This window comes from Podarcis vaucheri (genome assembly GCF_965113315.1).
Source record: "Podarcis vaucheri genome assembly, chromosome: 1".
Classification (NCBI taxonomy): Eukaryota; Metazoa; Chordata; class Lepidosauria; order Squamata; family Lacertidae; genus Podarcis; species Podarcis vaucheri.
In genome coordinates this window covers 86,722,589-86,746,949 of record NC_138759.1, presented here as the reverse complement: position 1 = coordinate 86,746,949, position 24,361 = coordinate 86,722,589, and the positions used below count along the sequence as shown (strand labels likewise).

Genomic DNA, 24,361 nt, shown 5'->3' with positions numbered 1-24,361 from the left:
TCAATAGATATTTCACTACTCACATTATGTACTTAAGTCCAATAATATGTTACATACTTGAAAGTAAGTCCCTCAAACACAGGTGTTAAGGGAAAGTTGTAGGTCTGGCAGAGAGAAATGGCAGTGTCAAAACGACCAGCCTGCACCAACAGGGTTACCAGCTCCTTGGGGGATGAGTTTCCTGGGTAGATAACATAACAGAATAACATCATCTCAACCCCACACATATGTATATAAGTGGGCGATATTCAAATAACTTTTTGTACTAGCACAAGGATTAGCACAAGCACAAGGGGATTTCCCCTTCTCCTCCCCCACGTGTGTGCTGCCACCCCCAAATCCACTCTGGGGTGATGAGTGAACCCACAGAACAGATTAAGGGGCATTTATGGAACTTTAACATTAGCACTCTATTTAATACAACTCTATCTGCCACGATTGTATACAGAGTAATTGCAGCATTCAGTTCTTATAGATGCAAAGCCACAAGCCCTCTCTCTCATAATTGAGTAGACCATGCCTACTGTGGATATGAGATCACAGAACACTATTTAGCAGAATCTCCTCTTGCTGCAAATGTAGCAGCAGCATAATAATAATAATAATAATAATAATAATAATAATAATAATACATTTTATTTATATCCCACCCTCCCCAGCCGAAGCCGGGCTCAGGGCGGCTAACAACAATCAAGTAATCAAACAATCAAATAATCCAACATTCTAAAAACATTTCAATTATAAAAATTAATTAAAATCAAATTGATGGCAACCGTTAAGCAAAATTCTGTGCAGGTTGCCAGAGGAGGGAGTCAGGCTGCGCCCTAACCAAAGGCCTGGTGGAACAACTCTGTCTAGCAGGCCCTGCGGAAAGATGTCAGGTGTTTCACAAATTAAGATTGGATTCCACATCCCACAAACAGCAACAGGAGGATGTGGAAATACATTTATTGTGGGTTACTGATCTCCCACACAGAGATTAAATTGCTCACCCTCTGTACAGTTATTAAGCCAAGTAGTATGAACGTAAATCCTGAGCTTACCTGTAATAGCAGTTGTTGTTGAATCATGTTGTGCTAAAGTTAGCCGTATGCGAGCCAGCACACATTCTTTTTCCAAATCCTGAAGCTCCAAGATTTCAATCCGACTTCCCGCTGTACCAAAATAATCATTTATTTACAATGTGCCAACTTCAAGAGTCTACTGTTGAGAATTTAAAGTTAAACCAGGCAATATAAAGGCAAAATTCTGCTCTTGAGTGATGAGCAGCTACTATACTAGCTTTCTTTTAGTCAACCCCAACATAAAAGGTTTCCCACTAATCATCAACTTTATAAGGGGGCAGCTGATTAGCTGGATGTATTAAAGTCATCTGCAAATTAATATTTATATTTATCCTGATTTCCTATTTGAACAAGGACATCAGCATTTTCTTTGGTATTATCATAAATAGGAATGTTGGGCCCTTACCATGAATGTTCTAACTAGGGCAAGACATCAAATATGCTGGATTATATCCACCAATAACCCTAGTAGGCAATTAAACAACCACTATTCTGGAGGGCCAAAAGGGCACAGGATTGCCAAGTTAAGAAGACTCCTGTATTTTCATTAGTGCTGAGTGATTCTCATCACTGCAGCACTACAGGAAGAAAGGATATAGGAACTTTACAGCCTATGATCTTAAAGGCATTTCTTAACACAGGAAGGCAGGGAAACATATGATAGTCTTTTGGGCCAGCCATGTGACCCAAGGCTCTTCCTTTAATTTTGTTAGTTGAAAGTATAAGACAGATGCTGAAGGCATTCCAAAACTAACACCAATAGAAATAGAAGAATAATGCACACAGATTCAAAGTAAAGAGTTACATCCAGAGGAGGCTGAAGCAAGCTGGAAGAAAAAGGTTAAGTCCAGGGTGAAAACAGGGAAAGAACTGGAGGAGGAATCTAGGGTCACATGGCTGGCCCAAAAGACTATCATATGTTTCCCTGCCTTCCTGTGTTAAGAAATGCCTTTAAGATCATAGGCTGTAAAGTTCCTATATCCTTTCTTCCTGTAGTGCTACAGTGATGAGAATCACTCAGCACTAATGAAAATACAGGAGTCTTCTTAACTTGGCAATCCTGTGCCCTTTTGGCCCTCCAGAATAGTGGTTGTATTTTCATAACTCATACCTACTCTGCCCCCAACAACAGCTCAGACAACACTGTCTACTGCACAATTTTTGTGATCAATTCAAAATACTGAGCTATGTGGGTAAGAAACCAGTGCACCAGACTCTCGCATATCATGGAGACATCCCAGATAACTAGCATAACACAGATAAAAAGATGTAGACAAGATATGGGAGGATATGGGAAGATAGGAAGGGACATGACTAAAGGCAAATGCCCTGCAAACATGAATCAAAACTAACCAAACATAAGCTGGAAAGCGAGTAAGTCAGAAAAATTAAGCTGGTTGATCAGAATTTAAGAGTAGACATTTGGAATTATCTGCATTTGAGAAAGTGGAACAGCAGAAGACTCACTTGGGGCAGCAGCACACTCTCCATCATGACTTCTCTTGGGGGATGCTCCTGGACGTTCATACTAGTGTGAGATAGGATAAGCACTCTAAACAACTGGATATACAAATCTTCAGTCTCTACAACATCTTCACTAGTGTTTAAGCACCACCAGGATTCTGTCTATTTTTCCCAAGATTTCAGTGCAGAAACATACAAAGTGACATCCTCAGTTTGACTTGCGAAAATGGCAAATTCTGTAGTCGGAATCAATTAAGCAAAGGAAGCAAACTTGCATATCTGCTTATTCTGCATATTTTTATTCAGTGAACATTACTATAGGCAGAATAGTTGTGCTAGTGCAAAGATTAGTGCTAGTGCAATGCGATTCCCCTCTCTTCATGTCCCCAAATCTGCTCTAGAAGGTTTGGGGAAACCTCAGAACAGATCTAGGAGGCATGTGGGGGAGGGCAATGGGGGGGGGATTAAGTTCAGTTGCACAAGGAGAAATCCTTGAGCTGATGGAACATTTTGTTGCATGCTACATTGAATATAACCCTATGAATATTTATAATAGCTGTGTAACCATTTGCCTGCATCCAATGAAATGCTAATGCAGACGTACCTTGGAACTCGAACGGAATCCGTTCTGGAAGTCTGTTCAACTTCCAAAACATTCAACTTCCAAGGCACAGCTTCTGATTTGCTGCAGGAGCGTCCTGCAGCCAATAGGAAGCAGCAGAAGCCGTGCCAGACGTTCAACTTCCAAAATCATTCGAAAACCAGAACAATCACTTCTGGTTTTCGATCGTTTAGGAGCCAAAACATTCGCGTTTACAGGTGTTCGGCTTCCAAGGTTCCACTGTACTAGACAAGCTACTTTATTTCTAATTATTTTTTATTGGGACGTCAGCACAAGAATTAGCAGTGGACATACTGGCTGTGTTTGCACATTATGTTAAACCAATTTAAGTTTAATAACTGTTTAATGTGAACAAGCTGCATTGTAGTGAACACTGCTTTAAAATCGCCACCGCTCCTCCCCACCAGACAGGGTGGGAGCAACAAACCACAAAGATTGGCTTGTCATCTTATCTGAAGCTGGGCACATGGTTTGTTTCCACCAAATAAACCATGAGCAGTAAGCAATTTTTTTAATTCCCCCCCCCCCACTGCTTGTGGTTTGTTTAGAGCAGCCTTTCTCAATTGTGGGTCCACAACTCACATCCCTAGCTAGCTCGTCAGAGATGATAGGAGTTGTAGTTCAACATCATCTGGGGACCCAAAGCTGAGAAAGGCTGGTTTTGGGAGAATCACATCATGGGCCTGGGTTTGAATGACATGACAAGTCAAAGTTTTCACTTTGTTGCTCCCAGGGCACAATGACTAGGAGTGTGGGAGAAGCAAAACAGGAATTTCTGAGTACTTCTGTATGAGGACACTGCAAATCTGTGTCAAACTAGAGTTACACATGATTTAATGTGATCTGTGAACCAGGCAGTGTGACAGAGGTTGCTGCTATCTTAAACATACAGTGGTACCTCGGGTTACATACGCTTCAGGTTACATACACTTCAGGTTACAGACTTCGCTAACCCAGAAATAGTGCTTCAGGTTAAGTGCTTCAGGATAAAACAGAAAACGTGCTCCGGCGGCGCGGCAGCAGTAGGAGGCCCCATTAGCTAAAGTGGTGCTTCAGGTTAAGAACAGTTTCAGGTTAAGTAAGGACCTCCAGAACGAATTAAGTACTTAACCCGAGGTACCACTGTACTTGCAAGCAGCAGCCAAGGTCTTCATGAAAAAGGGACTGCTAATAATCAAAAAGGAGATGTTTCATACCACTGCACCAGAAGCTGGCTGCACTATCCATGCATATTCAGGGCGAATGAGCCGCAAACAATTAAGAGCTGCAAGGTAACAGTTTGCTTGCTTCTGCAGTCCAGAGCGGGTACGGACTTCTCTGCCAAGGCGCATTCCATATTCAAACATCACTGTTCCAGCTGAGGAAAGAAGTAAGACAATACAACGGTCACCTCTTCCCCAACTGAAATATAACAGCTTCATGTCAGAACAGGTTGTAGTAGGAACTTAAAGTAGAAACAACTTGAAAATCACCTATAATCTAGTGGAGAGGAGGAGAAACCAACCAAAAGGGAAATTAAAATTTGTAAAGCTTCAGAGCTGGACACTAGAACAGGAGATATTCCTAATTTTAAAGGTTGTCAGTATTGAGAAAATAAATGGATGAAGTCAGGGTACAGCAGCTTTATATTAGTTTAACTGCCCTGCCTTCCCTCAAAGTAATCTGAGTTTTGCAGTTTAGCGTGGATGCATATATAGCCTACACCGTGGCGTTCAGCTTTCAAAAACACCCGATATTTTTCTATTATATACTTTTCCCATTCAACTGAGAACATATTCAGTAAATATATAGTTCCAATCATACACCTGGGGCATATATGCAGTAGAGAATTAGTGGGCAGCAAAAGAGTTGAACATCCTCTCACATATCATTATCCCTTGTGAATACTCCCCCCTTCATGGCCCTCACATTAGTGTTTATCACAGAAACATGGGGTTTAGGACTTGGCTTTTCTAATTCTCTAGCACAGGGGTCTGCAAGGTTTACCTTGCCTGGGCCAGTTCACTCCAGTGGAGATCCCACCATGGGCCAGATCGTGCGTGTGTGCCCACAATTTCTGGCGTCTGCGCATGCACAGACACAATAGCGTTGCAGAAGTGAGTCCCCGCGTCATGCTGGTTTAGCACAGTGCGTGGGGTCTCGCCGAGTGGGTGGCTCGGTTCGGGGGCGGCTTGTGGGCCGGTTAAATAACCCCTGTGGGCTGCTTATGGCCCATGGGCCTTAGGTTGCCGATCCCTGCTCTAGCATAGATTAGCTATCATGGCTGGACTCTTTCACCACATGCACAGACTGCTCATTAATGGGAAACAAATAATCATCTGATTCAATGCCACAAGAATTGACATTTTAACAGTTGGTGCAATTTTCTCTTTTATATAATCTGTCATACCTTTCCGGTAATTATGGCGATAAACATGGAAAGCATATAGCAGCTCGTAGTAATTATGTGTCATCAGATCTACTGCCCGAGCACGATATTCAATTATTCCCACAACCTATAATACAAACAACTGTTAGACATAGCTGAAGATTTCCTTATACCACTACCTTACTGCTAACAAAAGGAGACCATTTACCTCATTGTGGAGATTCACATAGGGGAACTCCACAAGATCCTGGAGCTGGGAGCGTTCACAGAGAACTACCACCAACTGCCGTAAACAATCCAGCTGCCTAGAAGGGAGAAAGAAAGAGGTAACTCTTTGCTATCATGGACTGTGAATTCTGTGGACTGGTTTTTCACATTTTAAAGCAGTGTACACATTTAAACAGTATATAAATGTCTTAAATTAGAAAAACACAGCTCTTTAGAACCTTGGCAATATTTTCAGGGTATTTTAAAGGACCAAAAACAAAACAAAAACAACCCCAACCACCTGTGGTTGGCACTTGATTCATAAAAATAAGGTATACCAATGCCTAAAATATATGAAGTATTACCTGCTAGAATCTGGGTTATGGGTCATGGCTTCATATGCTTGACTGTTATGTCCTAAATCCAAATGGTGTTTGAAAATGCATGTCCTCAGGGTAGCCTGCAATACAAATATGGTAGTTAAGCCATCTATAACCAGCTGGAAAATTAGTGTGGTGGCACAAACCAATGCTGGATGAGAAGGGCACGCATCCCATAACAGCAAAACTTAATTCCTTACTTGGCTTCTCCAATCATCAGCTGTTTCTGTGATTGCTAAGGTAGCCAACTGAATGATCAGTTCAGGTAGACCCATGGTATCCAGAAGACGCAGAACCTAGGGAGGGGAATATACAGCCCAGAATGTTTTACCTGAACTATTTGTGAAAATGTTAAATACATGTTATGCCACCCCCTTCTACAAGAAAGGTTAAAAGCTTGGAAACAAAAATACCTTGTCATAGTACTGTAGCCGTGGGGTTGAAGCCATTTCAACATCCTCCGATCTAATTAGTCTATCCAAAAACTCCTCTTTTCCAACTTCTGAGGCTGCTTCACAGAAACAGTCCAGAGCCTGAAAGAAAAAAAGAACTTAAACCAAGGCTTGGGACAAATTAGTCCGAAGCACAGAATAAACTGGGATCACTTCCATATTGTTTTGCTACAGTTATCAATTCCATACTGTATGTCAGAGGTTGCCAAACTTTTTAGGCCAGTGGTTACATCTGGAATTCTGAGGAACTGTCAATAGCGTCAGTCCCAAAATGGCACGCAGGTGCATGCTATGGTTATCAAATCACTACACGTTATAACTCAACATGGATACCACTAAAAACTATTACTAGGAACAGTCCATGCACACATACACCCCCTACCCAAAGCTGCCACTGAAGGCCGGAAATGAACAGCAAAGCATCTGACTCTAGGAAAGCAGTAGACAGATTCATCTGAATAAAGCCTAAATTGGTAACACAATTGACACTTATTTTATATTTTGCTCCTTTTTAGAACAAAGCTGTCAAATCTACAGCACTCTGCAGACATCAAGATCCTCAAAAATAGCTGAGAATCTCTCACTCCTAGCTATGACTACTGTCTAACCAACTTCTCTCCTTTTGTTTCTCAACTCAAACAATAAAATGTTTATCTGTTTTAGACAAATAAGAATTTACCTTGTGCCCTTCTCCCATAACAAGGTAGCAGCGTCCCATCATAAAACAGCATGACCCCATATTCACATGGCACCAAGGTCCCAGAAAACGAATATATTCCTAATATACAAACATCCACTAATCAGACAAATCAATGTTATGTCTTACTTCCCACTGTACTCAGACAGACATTGTTTAACGCACACCAATTAAAAAACATGAACAGGCAAGCAGCTAGGCTGGATTCCGATCTAGACATTTAGGCTTGGAGCCTCTGTTCCTGTGAGATTAACTCTCTTCACAGGATACTCCCAGTGGTATAGTGGGGAGAGAAGAGAGGCATTTTCAAACACCCCTGCCCCCCAAACCTCTGCTCCATACCTTTGGGGGAACCTATAGAAAAACATGGGAGTTTGTGCTGTAACTGTAGGTGAGGGGGGTCGGTAAAAATGGCCTCCCCAATTCAGCCAGTGGGAGCCTCTGCTGGATTGAGAATCCCTGCCATAATATCCAGTTTTGATCCATTTGCCTGATTTACCTGGGCTACCTTTGAGTGATGATGATTATTTTAGGGCAGCATGCACATAGCATCCTTCCCCGCAACTAATCCATTGCTTTGAACCAGTGCTAGTTTTCTTTTTGCCAATTACTTTTATAGATTTTCAAAATTATTATAAATCTTGCCAAATTAGTTCAATTTAATACAATTTTCCAAAACCGGCTTCCCACTCTCCTCATAAGACATGCCCTAGATGAACCCCAGTTGCTGCTCATATTCTCAGTTAATCTCTAGATAACATCCCACCATATGTACCAATGATCCATCAGCTGCCCCTTTACACCCCTGCATACAAAACCAGGGCTAGCTTTCAACCAGGCTCCCACCTGATCTACTTAAGTATTTTCCTTCTATCCTTTAAATATTAATGTAAAGGATTTCACAAATAAAGATCTCACCTGCAGTTGAGCATACTGACAAGCTCCCATCAAACACTCTGGAAAGAGGAAGTTAGGATTGCTTGGCCACCTGAAGACTGCATAAGGAATATAGGTTCTTGAATGGATGACAAGACCATGGCTTAATTTTATGAACTTCTATCATATCACGTCTTCCTCGCCTTTTCTCTTCTAACTAAAAAGTCCCAAACACCGTAAATCTTTCTTCCTAGGGGAGTCACTCCACCCCCTTGATCATTTTGGTTGTCCCTTGACTGTGCTGTAGTCTTTTGAATGAATCAATGCCACGAACAGCAGCTCCTCACATGTACAATCATAGGGATGCATGGGAGCAGGAGCTGGTTGGAGAGCGAGGCTGTAGCATGCAGAGTTGGAGGGCAGGAACAGAAAGGGAGAAGAGGAAATAGACAAGAGTTGGGCAGTGCAGCAGGCTTAGTGTGAGGGAAGGAAGAGGAAGAACAGGAAGACGGGAGGCAGAAGGACAGACAGAAGGAGAAGTGCTTGGGGCTTCTCCTGTGCCTTCTGATCCCTCCACTTCTCTCACACAGTCTCATACCTCAGTCCTCTTTCCTTGCTGCCAACCCTCTGAAAGGAAAGGGAGGGAGGGAGGGGGGGATTAGCAAGTAAGATGAACCATTAAAAAAAAACTGGGAAGAAAGGAATGGGGGAAAATAGGGAAACTCAGAGGAGTGAAAAGTGAATGTAAAAAGAGCAAGGAGGAGCCTCTAGATCAGGGGTTGTCAACCTGGTCCCGACCACCCACTAGTGGGCATTTCAGGATTCTAGGTGGGCAGTAGGGGGTTCTACGGCAGAAGCTGAATCCTCCTTCCATAGAGCACTGGTGAGCGGTAAGAAAATGTTACCATCAACAAAGATACATTAGTGGGCGGTCGGTATAAAAAGGTTGACTACCCTGCTCTAGATCATAAAATTGTGCCTAAAGTGAGGAAGCCAAGTCATGCCTCTGCAGCTATGGGCAGGATTTGGCTAGCCAGGCCCATGAGTGGAAGCCCTGCACAAAGACTTCACACCTTGCCAACGGGGCTCCCCCCACAGGCACCCTCACAATTGGTTTGGGGGGGATCCTAGAGAACCCCCAGAAGAGCATGCAGGGAGGGAGGATACATTTGGCAAGCTGGAATGCTTGCACAGGAAGAACTGAATGAGCACAGTGATGAATTCCACCTAACTTCTGTACTTTACTTGAATAAAACTGAACTGTAACTCCCTGCCATAGAGGAATCACTGGAGCAAAGAATTTCAGAAATTTGCAAAAGATTAGTATAAAATGTCAGTAATTGTCAGTTGGTTATGCCAAACTGTGCCTCTGTCTGCTGATTCCACCCCTGCCCATTGTGTCTGGAGGGCCCCAGTTAACTTTTATCCCAGGGGTAGAAAGTTTAAGAATCCCCGCACTAGAGGAACAGAAGAAAGCGTGGCTCCTGTCCACCGTTTCAAGCAGAAGCTGCAACTGAAGGATACAAGAACTGCAGGAGATAACTCGAAATTGCAGAAAACATTTGAGGCCAACTCAAACTTGATTCATCCAAGGCTGCGTTAGGTGGGAACAGTTGAGATATTATGTGTTTTCGGGCTACCTCCTGAAAGAACAGCTCCACGATAGTTTGAGGGCTGGACACTAAAACAGATTAAAAGATGTTGTCTGCATCAATATCTCTAAACAATGAGAAAATGCCATAAACATGTTTTGTACATGACTTTTCAATTTAATGGTTTCCCTAATACTAACTTCTATATTCCGCTTCTAATAAATCCAAGTGGGATGCAGGGAAGAAAGGCTGTAAACTTAAATGCCTATTTTTAGATTTTGCTTACTTAAGATGTACTTTGCATTTTTAGACACAACACCAACTGTTTTGACAGGTAAAGACCAGATTTTCTAGCTATCTATATAACTTTCGAGTTTGAAAAATCTAGGCATAGGAAATACGGCACGTAGGATACTTAAAATTTGGAAAATTCCAACAATTTTAAAATAAAAATCTAGCCTAATGACTGCCGGTAAAGGTGGCTGAGTTAATGTTAAAAACGGCCCCTGAGCTATAGCAGTTTAGGTTCTCTGAGCAACGATTTCAGCACTATCTTGCTTTAAAGTATTTTAATCTGAGCACTGGAGAACTGATGTCTATAAACATGATTAATCTTTTAGCAAAGCCTTGTATTGTCACTGAACATACTTACAACCAAAAAGAGACAAAAAGCTTTTAATTTCTTACCTAGCTTGAGTGGCGTTATAGCTGTAGAATCTGTCAGTTTTAATACAGAAAGATGCTGTAGGTTACATTCCCTGAAGAAACCAAGAAAAAATACTTGTCAGACAGAAAAGTCCTGAGCAGAACCTGTCCAAATTAGCTGCTTGCCATTATCAAACAAAATGCCTATTTTTCGCTATAGGAAAAGAGAATGGCTACGCCTACTTCATCCATCATATTAATTACAAACTATAGGTAAAGAACTTACAGTTCATCAACTGGAACATCTGATGCCAAGCGTTGACTTGCCCACCTGATCAGGTAATATGATAATATCAAATGAGACGTGCGATGCAGCAAGTTCTGTTGAGTGTGGTATAGCTGGCCTCCGCCCAATACCTAAAAACACAACATAAGTATTGGTTGTTGTTCAATAGCTGTCAATGGCCAAGTATTTTCACATTATTCAGAAAAGATGCAAAAATCCTTGTGGTATTATCCTCCCCTTCAACATATAGACATTTATACCCCATTTTGATTTTGCTATAGCAATATCTTCAGGGCTGTCCCTAAGCAGTTGCTAGAAAGGAGAGGAATGAAGCCAACAAATATTGAAAGCAAGACAGCCAAAGACAGGAGTGCTATTTTAAGTGGGTTGAATGGGACTGAAGGAAAATCAACCCAGAGCCTATCTAACTGAAGTAAGCAGGTGGTGTTGGAAACATGACATGACTATCTGATCTTAAGTTGAAGCTCCTTCTTGTTAATAAGAATAATGGCTTGGATTCAGACATGCTGCTCTGTGACAAGATACGTTTTGGCCCCCAAGTTCTTTCCTGGCTGCCAAGAAAGTTGCGTCAGCAACACAGTGCACCCTGACAGCTAAACAGTAATGTCCATTCAGCAACCACTGTAACCATTCCGTTATTATTCAACACCCATTTTCTCTGGCAAAAAAAGCATGCTGTTCAGTTAATGATGTAAGAATTGTACTGCTTGAGGTCATACAGTCAACTTTGTTCCAATATACTCACAGTATCTCCAAGCCGTAGCAAGAGCTGCTGTAAAATCAACAAGTCCCGACAAAGCAAAAAGCGAGTCATGGACATCTTGTACACACACCGACACACCATGTTTACTGTTGTGCTACTACCATAGAGCTGTGAGAGATGCATGTGCACATTTAGGGGTTGGACTGTAGAAAGTAAGGTGAGAAAAGGCAAAAATATATGTATCTACTGACATAAGCAGCTTTCAGTGAATCAAAATGTTAGGGGGGAGGGAGAGTAGAGCCACTGTTCTCTCACCAATATTGAGTCCTCTTTCCATTTCTGCATCTGTCTCATAGTCCATTTCCCGGATAAGCACCCCAATAGCATCAATTGGGTTTTTGATCTCTTGCAATTTACTGTGAATATCCTCTATTAGATTCTCTCTTCAAGGAAACCAGAAAAATGTGTTAGGCTTCATAAAATATATTGATAATTTATTCAGTTATGAGGGAGTAAACATGATACAGAAGACACACTATCCACCCTATTAAGAATTATATGTGGCATCCTACAACTAATTTTTCCACACACTGTCTCATGGGCTATGACACCCTCGGGTTGAGGAACATGAAATTGTAAGATACAAGTAATCTGGAACAAACTATTGCAATCAGCTGACTGTAATTGGTACACTACCTAGAGACAGATTGTAATAGGCAGTATATAAAAACTCTTAATAGAAAAATGAAGTAACAAAAACACTGTACAACGTTTGAATTTATATGGCTACTTTTTAAGCACAGGGACCCTAGGGATTTTGCTTGTAGTGTGGCCTTGGTTCAAACTGTCTTGGGCCTCAGCTGGAGATATACAGTGTTTTTACCTGTCTGAGGGGAACAGTGAGATTGAGGACATTTTTAACAAAAAAAGAAACTGAAGGCTGAATCTCTCAGCTCTGACAGAAAAAAAACTTAGGCCTTGGTGTGTAACACTGCTCTCTTGAAGAAGGCAGGGCCTAAAATCTGGAAGGACATTTCTCCACAGGGAGGGTTATCAACTGTGCTGCCTCTGCCCTCTGAGGAGAATGAATAGTGAGCCCCCATTTTCTGAGAACTACAGCTACAGTACTAGAACCTTGTGGCTAGAAATCTCTCTCTCTCTCTCTCTCTCTCTCTCTCTCTCTCACACACACACACACACACACACACACACACACTTATCCAATCAGCTAAATGCTGTAGAGGGAGTGAGAAAATCATTTTTTATCAATGGCCTACTTTGCTCATAGCGCATGCTTACGTGTCATTAGCAATCAAGTCATGAAGGATCTGTCCTGCAGCTCTCTCTGGCGGCTGGGAACGGCAGCAAGCCATTTCCATTGTTAGTGCCATCTCCACAGAAATTGATTCACCAATTAACCGAAGGCACTGAACAAGACTCACAAGATCATGAGAAAATTCAGATTCTACAATGAAAAGGTGTTGTTTAGAACTTATTTCAGAGAGTGTGCGTGTGTATATATATATTAATCACAATAAAAAGCCAACTATGCTGGAAAAGCAGGGATAAAACCAGTTAAGAATATACTTTCTTCTTGCTTGCACATTCTATCCATGGGCAAAACACAAAAAAATCACTTCATTAGTGCTTACTAAAGTCAACAGGACACCTAAGAAGTACCAAGAATGAAATTCCCTAGTTATGTTGCTCTCTAGTTATGTTACTCTCCCACAGTGCATGATTTTGAAACATCAATAGATTTAAAACTCTCAATCCAGCCTTTCAATTTATCCATTTACCCGCTGACATGAGGCAAGTGCTTCTAGGAAAGTGATCATGAACTGATTCCTTAAAAGTTCTTGGAGAGAGATGCACCAAGATTATTGTTACCTGCTAGGATATGACTAACTGAAAATAACCAACATGGGCAGGAATCCAAAGAGGTGAGAAATTAGATCTATGAGCCCAGAGACCCTTTATGCTTACACTTCTTGAGCAAAAGCTCCACATGCTAACATGGTAAATTGCTTTTAAAACAGAGCAGGGTTACCAAAGCAGTTTATTTTCCATGTAAGTAAAGTTTTGCTTTGAGAACTTGGAAGTTCCACTGCAGTAGTGCAAGCCTGATGTGAGTGGCTTTCTGGATCCTGGCTATTTATCAGGGGAAAAAAACACTTTAAAAAAATGTAAAGACTATGTTCTAAATTCTGCTCTGGCGACAACATCTTATAGTGGGTTCGTGCGCTCACTCTCTCTTACCATCTAAGCCAGTGCTCTCAACTTCATTCACCAGTTGTTCATCAAGCGAAAGGTAAAGGTGATCCATTAGGGAGCAGGGCACAAGAAAAGACAGGTATCCCTGTGTGGGGAGAAGATACACTCATCATTTAGTTTTCAAACACCACAAAAAGATGATTTACTTACATGGAAAGCTCAAAGCAACATTCTGAAGGGGGGAAATGCCCATAGAGTAGTCCACATTCTCAGCATCATAAATATTCAAAGATACAATGGCAAAATAGTGTACTGTAATTTAGGAAAAGCTCAAACTAGCTATCTTTTAGCAGCTTCTGTGATTTTCAGATCCTTATTGAAAGTACGGACCATCTGAATTTCTAACCAACATTTGCTCAGGAAAAAGTCCCATGTAAAACAAATAAACCATATAAATTTATATCTGCCACATTTATTGCATAAAATTATAATTACACACTACTGAGAGCTCTTGAAACTTAAGTCCACAATAGTTAGGGTCATTGCCTGAGTTGGACAGGCCCATTTTGCTCTATGAAATAAATATCTGAAATTTGCCTCTTTCTAACCTGATTCTCACCTTTTTAAGCAGGCACACCATGCTAGTGCATTGATTCAAGAGAAGTGCAAGTGGGCGTGAGAGTTCTTCTTGGTATTGAACACAGTAAGCATAGAATTTTGACCAAAATTCTATTTGCAGCTGTCTAAATACTTCTTGTGAGAATTCATACTCAGTCACATTTCCTTGGAACTGGAAAACAAGAACAAAAACACAGACCGAAGGTTAGCTATCCAAAGGAGCAGTTCTGCTAAATCAAGGATGTTGGCTGCTAAAGGTAATTTCCTCCCTCTCCTCTCCCCATGTGCCCCCATAATTTGTTCTAGGGAGACACACATGGAAAACCTAACCCTACCAGAAATACTTCATTGGATTGGATACCACCCTAAAAACTAGCATTACAACAGTAGAGCATTATTTGACCTATCTTAAAACGAACACATAAATATAAGCACAATTATTACAAAGAACCAATGAAATAAGAATCCAAGAATGAAGGTAATCCTGTTGAAGCAACAAGAGGGGCAAAGACTAAACGGAACTCTTACCTCATTTTCCAGAGCTATAGTAATTTCTTTTTTCAGCTCATCCCAGGACAGGTCTGTGAGGTGCTCAGCTCTTTGAGAAAATATCTAAGGGAAAATTAAAAAATGTTTCTCACCCTTAAACCTAAATGCACATAGTGCCAGGACTTACCAAATCTCACACTTGAATTCTAACAGCATGCCAAGCAGTGTCAAAAAGAATGTTCTATGTAGATGACTGCTGACAGTAGGCCACTGTAGCTGTGAACTGGCAGAGCAGAGCAGAGCAGTGGAGTGCTCTGCCCTTCTGCCTCAAATGCCAATCTTGCCATTTTGTGCAATTGACTTGTTAGTGTAAGTTGTAACGGTTTTCCAGAAACTCCCCAACAAATGATGATGTTCCTGCTCACCTGTAAAGCTTTAAGCAAAGCCGCATTTGTGAACTGCCCAGGCATGAAGATGGCCTCTGTAAATGTTTCCTGTAAGAGTCAGCATAATTAATTATTTCCCAAGCAGATCACGTGATTCATTTTATTCCCTTCCACTAACAGCTACGTCCAAATATTGTTCCATGAGTATGTTCTAGCAACTGCTCAACTTCAGTTTATATGACAATTTCCAATGTGCACTATATATTAACTATGTGAAATTGTTAATACATTAGAGGTCCACACATACTGCCTAAACCTTGAAAGAAAGAAATCAACCTTGAAACTAAGAGTAAAATGAAGTGTAGAAATTGATGCACAGTTCATTTCTGAAACACAAAGTTTTGAACAACAACAACAAAAAAGAACTTAAAAAAACAAGGCATGCTTCTGGTGGCCAAAGGAATCTTGCTTTCAGACACTTTGGGACACAAGAAGCACCAAGAGTAATATCAAACACACACACACACACACACACACACACACACAGAGAAAGAGAACAACGTTTACACATCAATTAGTCAAAGCCAAGAGTCTTGCACTTCAGACCAAACAAAATGCATATTTGACACTCCTAATCTAACAATTTTTTTTAAAAAGGAGAATGCCTTCTTTCAAAGATCCATCATTTCACTGGTCTTCCTTCTTAGCAACTGAGCACACAGATTTGTTTTTTCCCATATATACGCAATGTTCATACGTTTAGGGATTCATACAAGTGCTACTCATCTGTGTTTTGCCATTCAAATTCATAATTAATTAATTTGAAGAACTCACCCTTGGGTCCTGGTCATCTCTAATATCCACTTCTTCAGGTGGCAGGGGCTGCACAGAGACTTGGTTCCACTGACCTGCAACATTGCTAAAACAAGACTGGACTATTTTAGCCAACTTTACATTTATAGTTCAAAAAAGATTACTTCCAAGTAGAATAAATAAATATATATAACTATGAACAATTAAACATAACCAACATCTTCCATATTTTTGACCCATGACACCACAAACCTACAATTATAAACTAAAAACAGATGAATGAAAGTTTGTTGATGCGGGTTTCCCCTACATGGACATGTGTGTATGCACACACAGAGACTATCATCGTCCCCTTCCCTCAGTGCCAAGTGGGATATCTAAGGGACTGTATTTCAGCAGGTCTGCAGCTTTCCAAATCCAGTCATTTTCCTCCCACCTACAAAATGGAGGGAAGTCTTCCTGTTTCTGTGAAGCTGGCCCTGCCAGTCCAGTGTATGACCCTTCAAAACCACAACATCCCCAGACAATGTAGCTTGTCCATTTCTCCAAGACGGCTGACACATATAATTGCTGGCTGTTTCAACAAATAGTCTAAGAGCTCCTGTGACATGTCAAGTCTACCAGAAGACAGAGAAATCTCCTTTCCAATTTTCACCTTGTGTCGCCACCTCTTAGCTTAAACAGGTGTGAAGCATGAAACTAACTGCTTGAGCAAGCCTGCATGCTGCTCACAGCCCATCCTAAGTATTATAAACATGGCTCCCCTGATCTTTTTTCAACCTCCTGAGCCATCCAGAAATGCCTTACGCAGAACTATATGGTAACTCCATGCTTCATCAATAGGTATCAAATCCTTGCTAGAAGTGCCAGCATAGGGTTATAGTTATTTTCTTTGAAGTATCTTTCTGCCATCTCTTAGTGTTGAGAGAATCTCCTTTTTAATTTGGATTCAGGGCTTAAAGTAACTTTTTCCTCGCCCAATTTACTGCTCATGGTTACACCAGGGGTGGACAAAACTTACTGCTCAAAATTGATGTATTTCACAGTGGTTCTATTTTCATCATCATGCCAGAGTGCCCAGATCTCAGCAGTAGTTAAGGAAAAGTCAACAAGGGTCTCCTAAGTTAAAAACATACCACAACGAGTGGATTAGAACAAGTGAATATGATTTTCAAACCTAAATGTACTCTAGAGAATGAAACTAAATAATAACAGTACAATGGAGAGAACTTATATTTTGTTGAATCTATAAAAACTAATAATTGTTTAATTTATTACTAGCAGACAAATACTGGGGCTACACACAGAAGATCCCATGGATCAGAAGTAACTGAATATACAGGAGGCAGGTACACACATCCCTTCCTCTCCAACATCACATCATGTTGCTTGATCTCATATAGAATGGAAGATGGAATGGAAGACAGTACTCTACTGACCCCTATCAGTGCAGAGTTGATGTTTCTTGACAGACACATTCATTTTAATGTAAATCTTATTCATTCCCACCTGAGAAGTGAACAGTGATGATATGTGATCAAGACTATAGCGCTGACTCTCTGTGCTGACCAACTGGAAGACACAGAACTGCAAAAAAAATGATTCCGTCATTAGTGAAAATAAAACTGTAAACTATTTTAGACAATCCTTATATTCCAGTTCTCTAATTATAATACCCAGTAACCATTCAGGATGTAGTAATGGCACTAGACTGTGAAAATCAAGTTGAACAGATGCTATTTAAGTTGGTTGTTTTAGCACTTGTAGAGAAGAGGACATCCTTAGCAATTAATTCACTTTTCAGACTTTCTCTTTCTGAGGAGGAGCAATAGGTTCCCTATGGAGATATCACAGGTGTATTTGAAATGGAATGCTTCCATGCCCAAGGCATAGGAGACATAGTACCCCTTTATGTAAAGTGTAATTTTGTCCTCTGCAGACACCTACATAGTGCTTTCCATTTCCTTTTTCTCTAGCCTTCTTCACCTTACTTTCTTGTTTGCAAAGCTTGGCGATCTAAGAAAACTGATACAGAAAATTGGGTTTGGGACTCAAGACAGGAAATGCACCAATCCTGTATGCCGCATCTCCAAAAAATAGTCTCCACGTTCCCCCCCCAAAAAAAAAATCTATACCAATGAATTAGAGAAATTGTTCTTCCCTGGAACAATGCATTTGATAAGTCCTTCTGAAAGCACTTCATCAAAATACATCTTATCAAGTATCAAGGAGCGATTATTTCCCAGTTTTTAAAGCAAAAGACATTTGAAATTGTCAGCAAGCTCTTTTAATCCAGGATCAAAAGCTATGTCATTTTGTAAACTTCTAGGACTGGACAAAACATGTCTAAAATTATTGAAGAAAACTTTTCTTATCCACATAAACTCTGAAACTGATGGGTCATACTAGAAGAAGAGTTTGGATTTGATATCCCGCCTTTCACTCTCTTTTAAGGAGTCTCAAAGCGGCTAACATTCTCCTTTCCCTTCTTCCCCTACTAGTAGTTCCCTGACTCTCAACTTAACAGCAAATTAAAATTCTACGAATGTAAGACAATTCAAGTACCTGTCCTTGTTTGGGTGCATGCAAGTATACACCAATGTAAAGCCCCAGGGTCTCAGAATAAGACAGCTGTAATCTGTGTCCAGTCCCAGCAGCAAGTCTTAGGTCCTTACTTACAGGCACAAATTCCAACATATCAGCCACCATCAGGCACATTTGATCCTGCCAAGATAAGAAGCCAGATAAGTAACACAATCTGCAAATGGGACAAATGCTTTAAACACACCTGCCAAAACAGCAGCTTGATATACTAGACAGATACTTTACCATGTGTTCCTTTACAGTAAAGGATACAGATCTGAAGGTTGTGCACGTTCACAGCAGACCACAGAAAAGGTAATTAATATAGCTTGCATATTCAAAGGGACATGTTGCCAAAAACCAACATTTGGAAAGTATCATTAGTTATATGAATAATCAACCATCAGCAATGACAACAGTATTCTATCAGAAATTAGCATTTCACACTCACTTTGTAAGACCACATTCGAAGTTTATGATCCTGGTAGAGTGCGAAGAGGAGGGCATCATGCTCACGACAGTGGACAGACAAGCTAACAGGAAGCTCTGAAGGACCTTGGTCTCCTCTGGAAAAGATTTAAACTAAATTATATATATAATAAACAAAACAAAAAAGGACAGAATTTACAAGAATTTAAAAGTTAGAAGTGCCAAATCTTCACCTGATCTCATGGTGACATCATATGATTGAGAGGTGGATACCACCACCCACCTTGTCAAACATGTCCCATGAGGTATAGAGGAGATAGGAATCTGGCCCACCAGTCAGATTAGGTTCGCCATTCCTGGTTTATGGTGAAGCATTACCTTTGCATATAAAACCATACCCCTTTCAAGATAAAAGTTATGACATTTACTCTTCTAAATATTCCAAGCAACCATCAATCACAATGCAGCCATTTAGCCTCCAAATTTTGAGGGCATGAATTTGTCAGATTTCCGTTCCACACTTCCTCAGTGTATCAGAATTATCTCTTCACAACTCTTCTCTATGATAGGTTAGGCTAAGAGATAATGATGACACCTGCTGAGTCACCTGGCTGAGTAGAGAATTTCTTACTTCCAAACCTAACACTAGCCACACAGGCTCTCTGAACAATAGCCATCATGTCTGGAAATAAAAAGGATGCAACCTTCTTACTAAAAAATAGGGAACTGTGAAAAACAGTCAAACGTACACACTTTCTAACCACTGGACTATGGGCAGATTTGGAACACCTCTGCTACATGCAATTGTAGCTGAAGTACTGAATCCAACAGCATCCCTCGCCTTCATATGGAAAAGAAAAGGCTGACTGTCTTCTGCAGGTTCTTATTCCCTCAAAACATGTTCATTCCTTTTGCTTTGTCCAGATCTGAGACGACAGGAACAATTTCAAGATTAACTTAATATGCTTGTTTAGAAAAGAGAGCCACCTAAGAAAAAAGCACACTACACTTCCAAGAATTAATTACACTTCTAGACCTGGCTGAGAGCTGGACCATAAAGAAGGCTGATCGCTGAAGAATTGATGCTTTTGAATTATGGTGCTGGAGGAGACTCTTGAGAGTCCCATGGACTGCAAGAAGAACAAACTGATCCATTCTGAAGGAAATCAGCCCTGAGTGCTCACTGGAAGGACAGATTGTGAAGCTGAGGCTCCAATACTTTGGCCACCTCATGAGAAGAGAAGACTCCCTAGAAAAGACCCTGATGTTGGGAAAGATGGAGGGCACAAGGAGAAGAGGACGACAAAGGACGAGATGGTTGGACAGTGTTCGTGAAGCTACCAACATGAGTTTGACCAAACTGCGGGAGGCAGTGGAAGACAGGAGTGCCTGGTGTGCTCTGGTCCATGGGGTCACGAAGAGTCGGACATGACTAAACGACTAAACAACAAAGACCTGGCTGAAAATTTAGGTACAATAGATTTTAGTTAGCTCATTTGGTTGCTGAAAAGAAATATCCTCCAATGAATAACAGGCAGAGTGCTCATTGAAGCTTGTTCCAACTATGCCACTGGCTACTGTAGAGACTTCAAGAGCTCTGTTTGCCATCAAAATACTAGCCTGATAGCTGTTGGCATCCAACCTGTAAGCAAGCGCTGCATGACTGAACTCTGTTTCAACTCCACGACTAGAGTTGAAACCATTCCTAAAAACAAAACAAAAATGATTTATTAATAATGCATGCATATATGGCGCACAACAGTAACTAAATCAGATGAATAATCTTTCAGAAGTTCCATGTGGAAACATTCAAGACAAAATGACTACTGATTTGAGACATTAATTGACGGTGTCCAAAATTGCAAAAGCAGGTTCTGCTGCTGTCTTTGTTCCCTTAGTTTAATCAATTAGTACAGCACACACTTCTCAATTAGAACAGTTTTGCGGATATGGGGAGTCAATTGCCTTATGCACATTAGAAAATATTTTAAACCTGCTTTAAATTCTTATTCGATGTGCAGTTTATGAGATTTATAACTGAAAAGCAAAGCAACTTTAAATAAATTATCTAGATCAGCTTCTATACTTACCATGAGTATTGTGAGGTGGCAGATTAAGGACAAAAATCCCACCAGATGCAGATGGCAAAGCAAAAAGTGCTCCTCCATCACTGGTAAGCCAAGCTGCTGAAGCAGTGGAATGAGTTGACAGACCAGGGATTGTAGGAATCACGCAATAGTTAAAAGGATCTCTTAAATGAACTTTTCCAACATCTGTGAAAACTGACTGTACATGACTTTCTGTGATCAGCTCCTATTAAGAAAATCCCCAATAAGCTTAGTTATCAATAAGAAATATAAATTTGAAGTATGAACATGGAAAAGTCAAATAGGAAATGCCTTTTCTATTTAAATTCCTCTTGTAACATATGACCTAGAAGTGTCTGAAAAATGGTATCAAAGGAAACATTAGACAAAAGCAGTTTCTTCCGAGCAATCAAAGGAACATAGGAAGCTGCCTTATACCATGTCAGACTGTTTGTTTAGCTAATCCAGTATTGTGTATTTTGGTGGCTCTCTAAGATCTCAGGAACAGGACTTTTACATGATCTGCTCTTGTAATTCTTTTAATGGGAGACACCAGGGATTTAAGCCAAGACCTGGTGCATGCCAACAAGGGCTCTGTCAATGACCCTTCTCAGTGCATTTTATCTTAGACAAGATTACTTTATACTATCTATATATTTTGCTCCATACCAAAATTTTACCCAGCAAATTGTTCAACATGAATTTGCAACAATAAAAACATTTGAAAATTAGATTTTCTTTAATTTTCTATATAAAAAATGCAACCAAACATGTGGCCAAAAAAAAAATACATTACAAAAATAAATAAATTACAGAATATTTCACAGCCCATTCCCAGAAAGGGTCAGTTCAGAATCTATAAAACCATATGTCCAAATCAGCAGCCTGCAGTTAGTGATTGCTCTTCAAACCAGAATCAACCCTTACACTATGAATGAGTTGGGTTCAAGGGTTAGCCATAGTTTTCCAGTTCAGACATCATAATCATCTATGATTAACACTAAATAAGAAAGAATCTAAACACAAGGTGAGAGACAAGCCTGGGGCTTGTTTCTGACACTCCAAATCATAGTTTGGTGTATTACCTGAACTGAACATGTTATACAGTATATGCAGTCACAATCCAAAATGATAGCTTTGTCTGTGTATTAAAAATTTGCTTGTTAATTGTTAATTCACACTCTTAGAATTTTTGAAAAAAGGTTACTTACACTCCTATACATCCGAGTGGGGTGTGGTAAAATCAACCTATGTACTGTCTGATTGGTTGAAATCAAGATAACAACGTTATTCTGGGTCTCAAATATATGTACTCCTCCAGGTAAGAGGCTACAATTCTGAAATTTGAGCTGAACAGCATTGTTCAAAAGGTTTATATCAAGGGATTCCTCTACCAATTCCAAGGTTCCACCTGACGTAGCCCTGCAAAAGAAAACAAGTAAATACATAGAGGAATTATAGGTTTACAGAGTACAATTCAACCCAGTATTTGCATGGTGGAAAGACAATGGCACCAAGAAGCAAATATCAAGATATATGTGCTACCTGTATTTCTATATACCTTAGGTTTTGCAAGCATACAAAGAGCATGCAGTGCAAACCAGTGTACAGTGGTACACAAGGATGTAAAGCTGTAGGTTGCCCTTCCTCTTCTGGAAGTCCAGGAAGGTATACAGCACAATCAAACTAAAACATCTCAATCAAACTATTTTAATACTGCAGCAGACAAACACAAAATACAACTATGAGATTCAACATCACTTTAATCTTCTCCCCCTTCACAAAGCCAGAACAGGGAATATTTGAATAACTATACAAGACTGGGAATGAACCTAGTGCCAAAAGGCACAAACAGCTGGAGGAGTTGCTAGGAGGCAGGGATAGACACATTGGGAACATAATTGTATGAGGCTACTGAGCTCCATGGTTAGATGCATAGCTTCCTGTTGACCTAGCCCTGTATTTCACCAAGACAGCACTAAAACACAATAGTTCTATAGTGTGGTTCAAGGAATTTTGTGGGCCTTTGCTCCTCAATACAGCTTCATTTGCTAATTCGTCCTTCTCACTTCGTACATAATCATGCAGCTGTTTCTTCAAACTGCTTCCCCATGCCCTAACTGTAATTCATACAACCTTCCATGCACCACTGAGGTACCCATTCATAGAACTCTCTAATTTCAAATTCAATGGCCATTTTGCTGTCACATACAGTTATTATCAAAGATTACTGTCAATTACTGCTCAAGTCACCTGTCATTCACTTTAATGCCTCAACATTTTTGGTTGTGGACCTTTCCTCTGCATGCTTTCCTTAGCATACACCCCAACTTTAGAATTCTCTTCCCACAGAGCTACAACTGGTGTTGTACCATTCTGTTCATAACTGCACTAGGTTAATGCATTAAAAAAAGGCATTTTAGACTGTTAGCTTGCTTTAGTTCTGCTCTGGAAGAGCCAACGGCTCAAAACACTTCAATAGTGAAGAACAGATCAAAACCAAAAGAAAAAGATCATCTGGTTTATTTGGGTATATCACCCTAGTCACATGCTAAACGGGATCAGGCATCAGAAGAAGATGCCAGAAGGGGAAGCCCGGCCAAAGCGGAGGGCAGCTCCTCTTCACTCTTCCCACCCTCTCCCAGTGGAGTGAGAGGGCAGGATCCGATCCGTGGTACTGCCTGGCGGGTGGGCTGCAGAAGCAAGGCCACTCACCAGTGGATGAAGCGGTTCCTGGTCACAGACCCCAGCTGCGCGTTTTCTTGGTACCAGAATCCTCCGGCGCTGTCGGCGTAGCGAACGGGCGTGAGGGACGAGCCGCCGCCTGCGAGGGACAAGGCAAAGGAGGCACGTCAGCCAGGCAGGCGGCAGGAGCAGCAGCAGCAGCAGCGTGACTTTTACCACGCGTGCAACAGCAATGACACCCGCCCAGCAACCCACGTCCGCCGCCCGCTCCCTGGCCGGGCGCCGCTACCTGGGAGGCTGAACACGAGCTCGCGGACCCGGCGCCGCGCTCCCCGCTCAGCGCCCACCAGCTCCAAATATCCCCGCTCCGGGAGCCCGACAGCCGCCGCCATCTTCCCTTCCCGCGCGCGGAGCCGCAGTGGATCACGGGATAGTGGGAAGGGGGCGCGGCCGAACCGAGCCTGCTTTCGCGGTGCATCATGGGAAGGCCTGAGGGGGGTCTCTGTCCTGTGAAGACTAGATGGAGCGACTGCTGGGCAAGGAGCGCAGCCAGACGCCCGTCCAGTTAGACCCGGCCCGCGCTTCAGTTAGACCAGGCGCAATAGGGAAGGGGCATTTCATGGAGCAGGTTTGGCCAACCTGGCGCCCCTCCAGATGTTTTGGACCGCATTTCCCGTCGA

At 41.2% G+C, this 24,361-nt stretch overlaps 1 protein-coding gene across 1 annotated transcript in view; it reads right to left on the bottom strand.

Moving 5' to 3' along the window:
* Nucleotides 1-24,087, bottom strand: part of NUP160 (nucleoporin 160) — a 28,891-nt gene extending 4,804 nt beyond the window's left edge. Inside the window, exons 1-31 of the mRNA XM_082215520.1 lie at nt 23,971-24,087; nt 23,712-23,820; nt 22,208-22,418; nt 21,000-21,222; nt 20,530-20,614; nt 18,932-19,046; nt 18,463-18,621; nt 17,407-17,484; nt 16,919-17,016; nt 15,919-16,003; nt 15,124-15,192; nt 14,738-14,821; nt 14,211-14,381; nt 13,637-13,736; nt 12,677-12,842; nt 11,693-11,820; nt 11,420-11,580; nt 10,654-10,784; nt 10,410-10,480; nt 9,655-9,811; nt 8,173-8,242; nt 7,237-7,335; nt 6,519-6,638; nt 6,306-6,401; nt 6,091-6,185; nt 5,727-5,823; nt 5,540-5,645; nt 4,347-4,507; nt 2,532-2,592; nt 1,044-1,154; nt 58-181 (exon numbers count right to left, since the gene is read on the bottom strand). Coding sequence (XP_082071646.1) covers nt 58-181; nt 1,044-1,154; nt 2,532-2,592; nt 4,347-4,507; nt 5,540-5,645; nt 5,727-5,823; nt 6,091-6,185; nt 6,306-6,401; nt 6,519-6,638; nt 7,237-7,335; nt 8,173-8,242; nt 9,655-9,811; nt 10,410-10,480; nt 10,654-10,784; nt 11,420-11,580; nt 11,693-11,820; nt 12,677-12,842; nt 13,637-13,736; nt 14,211-14,381; nt 14,738-14,821; nt 15,124-15,192; nt 15,919-16,003; nt 16,919-17,016; nt 17,407-17,484; nt 18,463-18,621; nt 18,932-19,046; nt 20,530-20,614; nt 21,000-21,222; nt 22,208-22,418; nt 23,712-23,820; nt 23,971-24,073 — 3,644 coding nt within the window. The 5' untranslated portion in view covers nt 24,074-24,087. The remainder of the gene's footprint in view (nt 1-57; nt 182-1,043; nt 1,155-2,531; nt 2,593-4,346; nt 4,508-5,539; nt 5,646-5,726; nt 5,824-6,090; nt 6,186-6,305; nt 6,402-6,518; nt 6,639-7,236; nt 7,336-8,172; nt 8,243-9,654; nt 9,812-10,409; nt 10,481-10,653; nt 10,785-11,419; nt 11,581-11,692; nt 11,821-12,676; nt 12,843-13,636; nt 13,737-14,210; nt 14,382-14,737; nt 14,822-15,123; nt 15,193-15,918; nt 16,004-16,918; nt 17,017-17,406; nt 17,485-18,462; nt 18,622-18,931; nt 19,047-20,529; nt 20,615-20,999; nt 21,223-22,207; nt 22,419-23,711; nt 23,821-23,970) is intronic.
* Between the last annotated feature and the right edge of the window lie 274 nt (nt 24,088-24,361).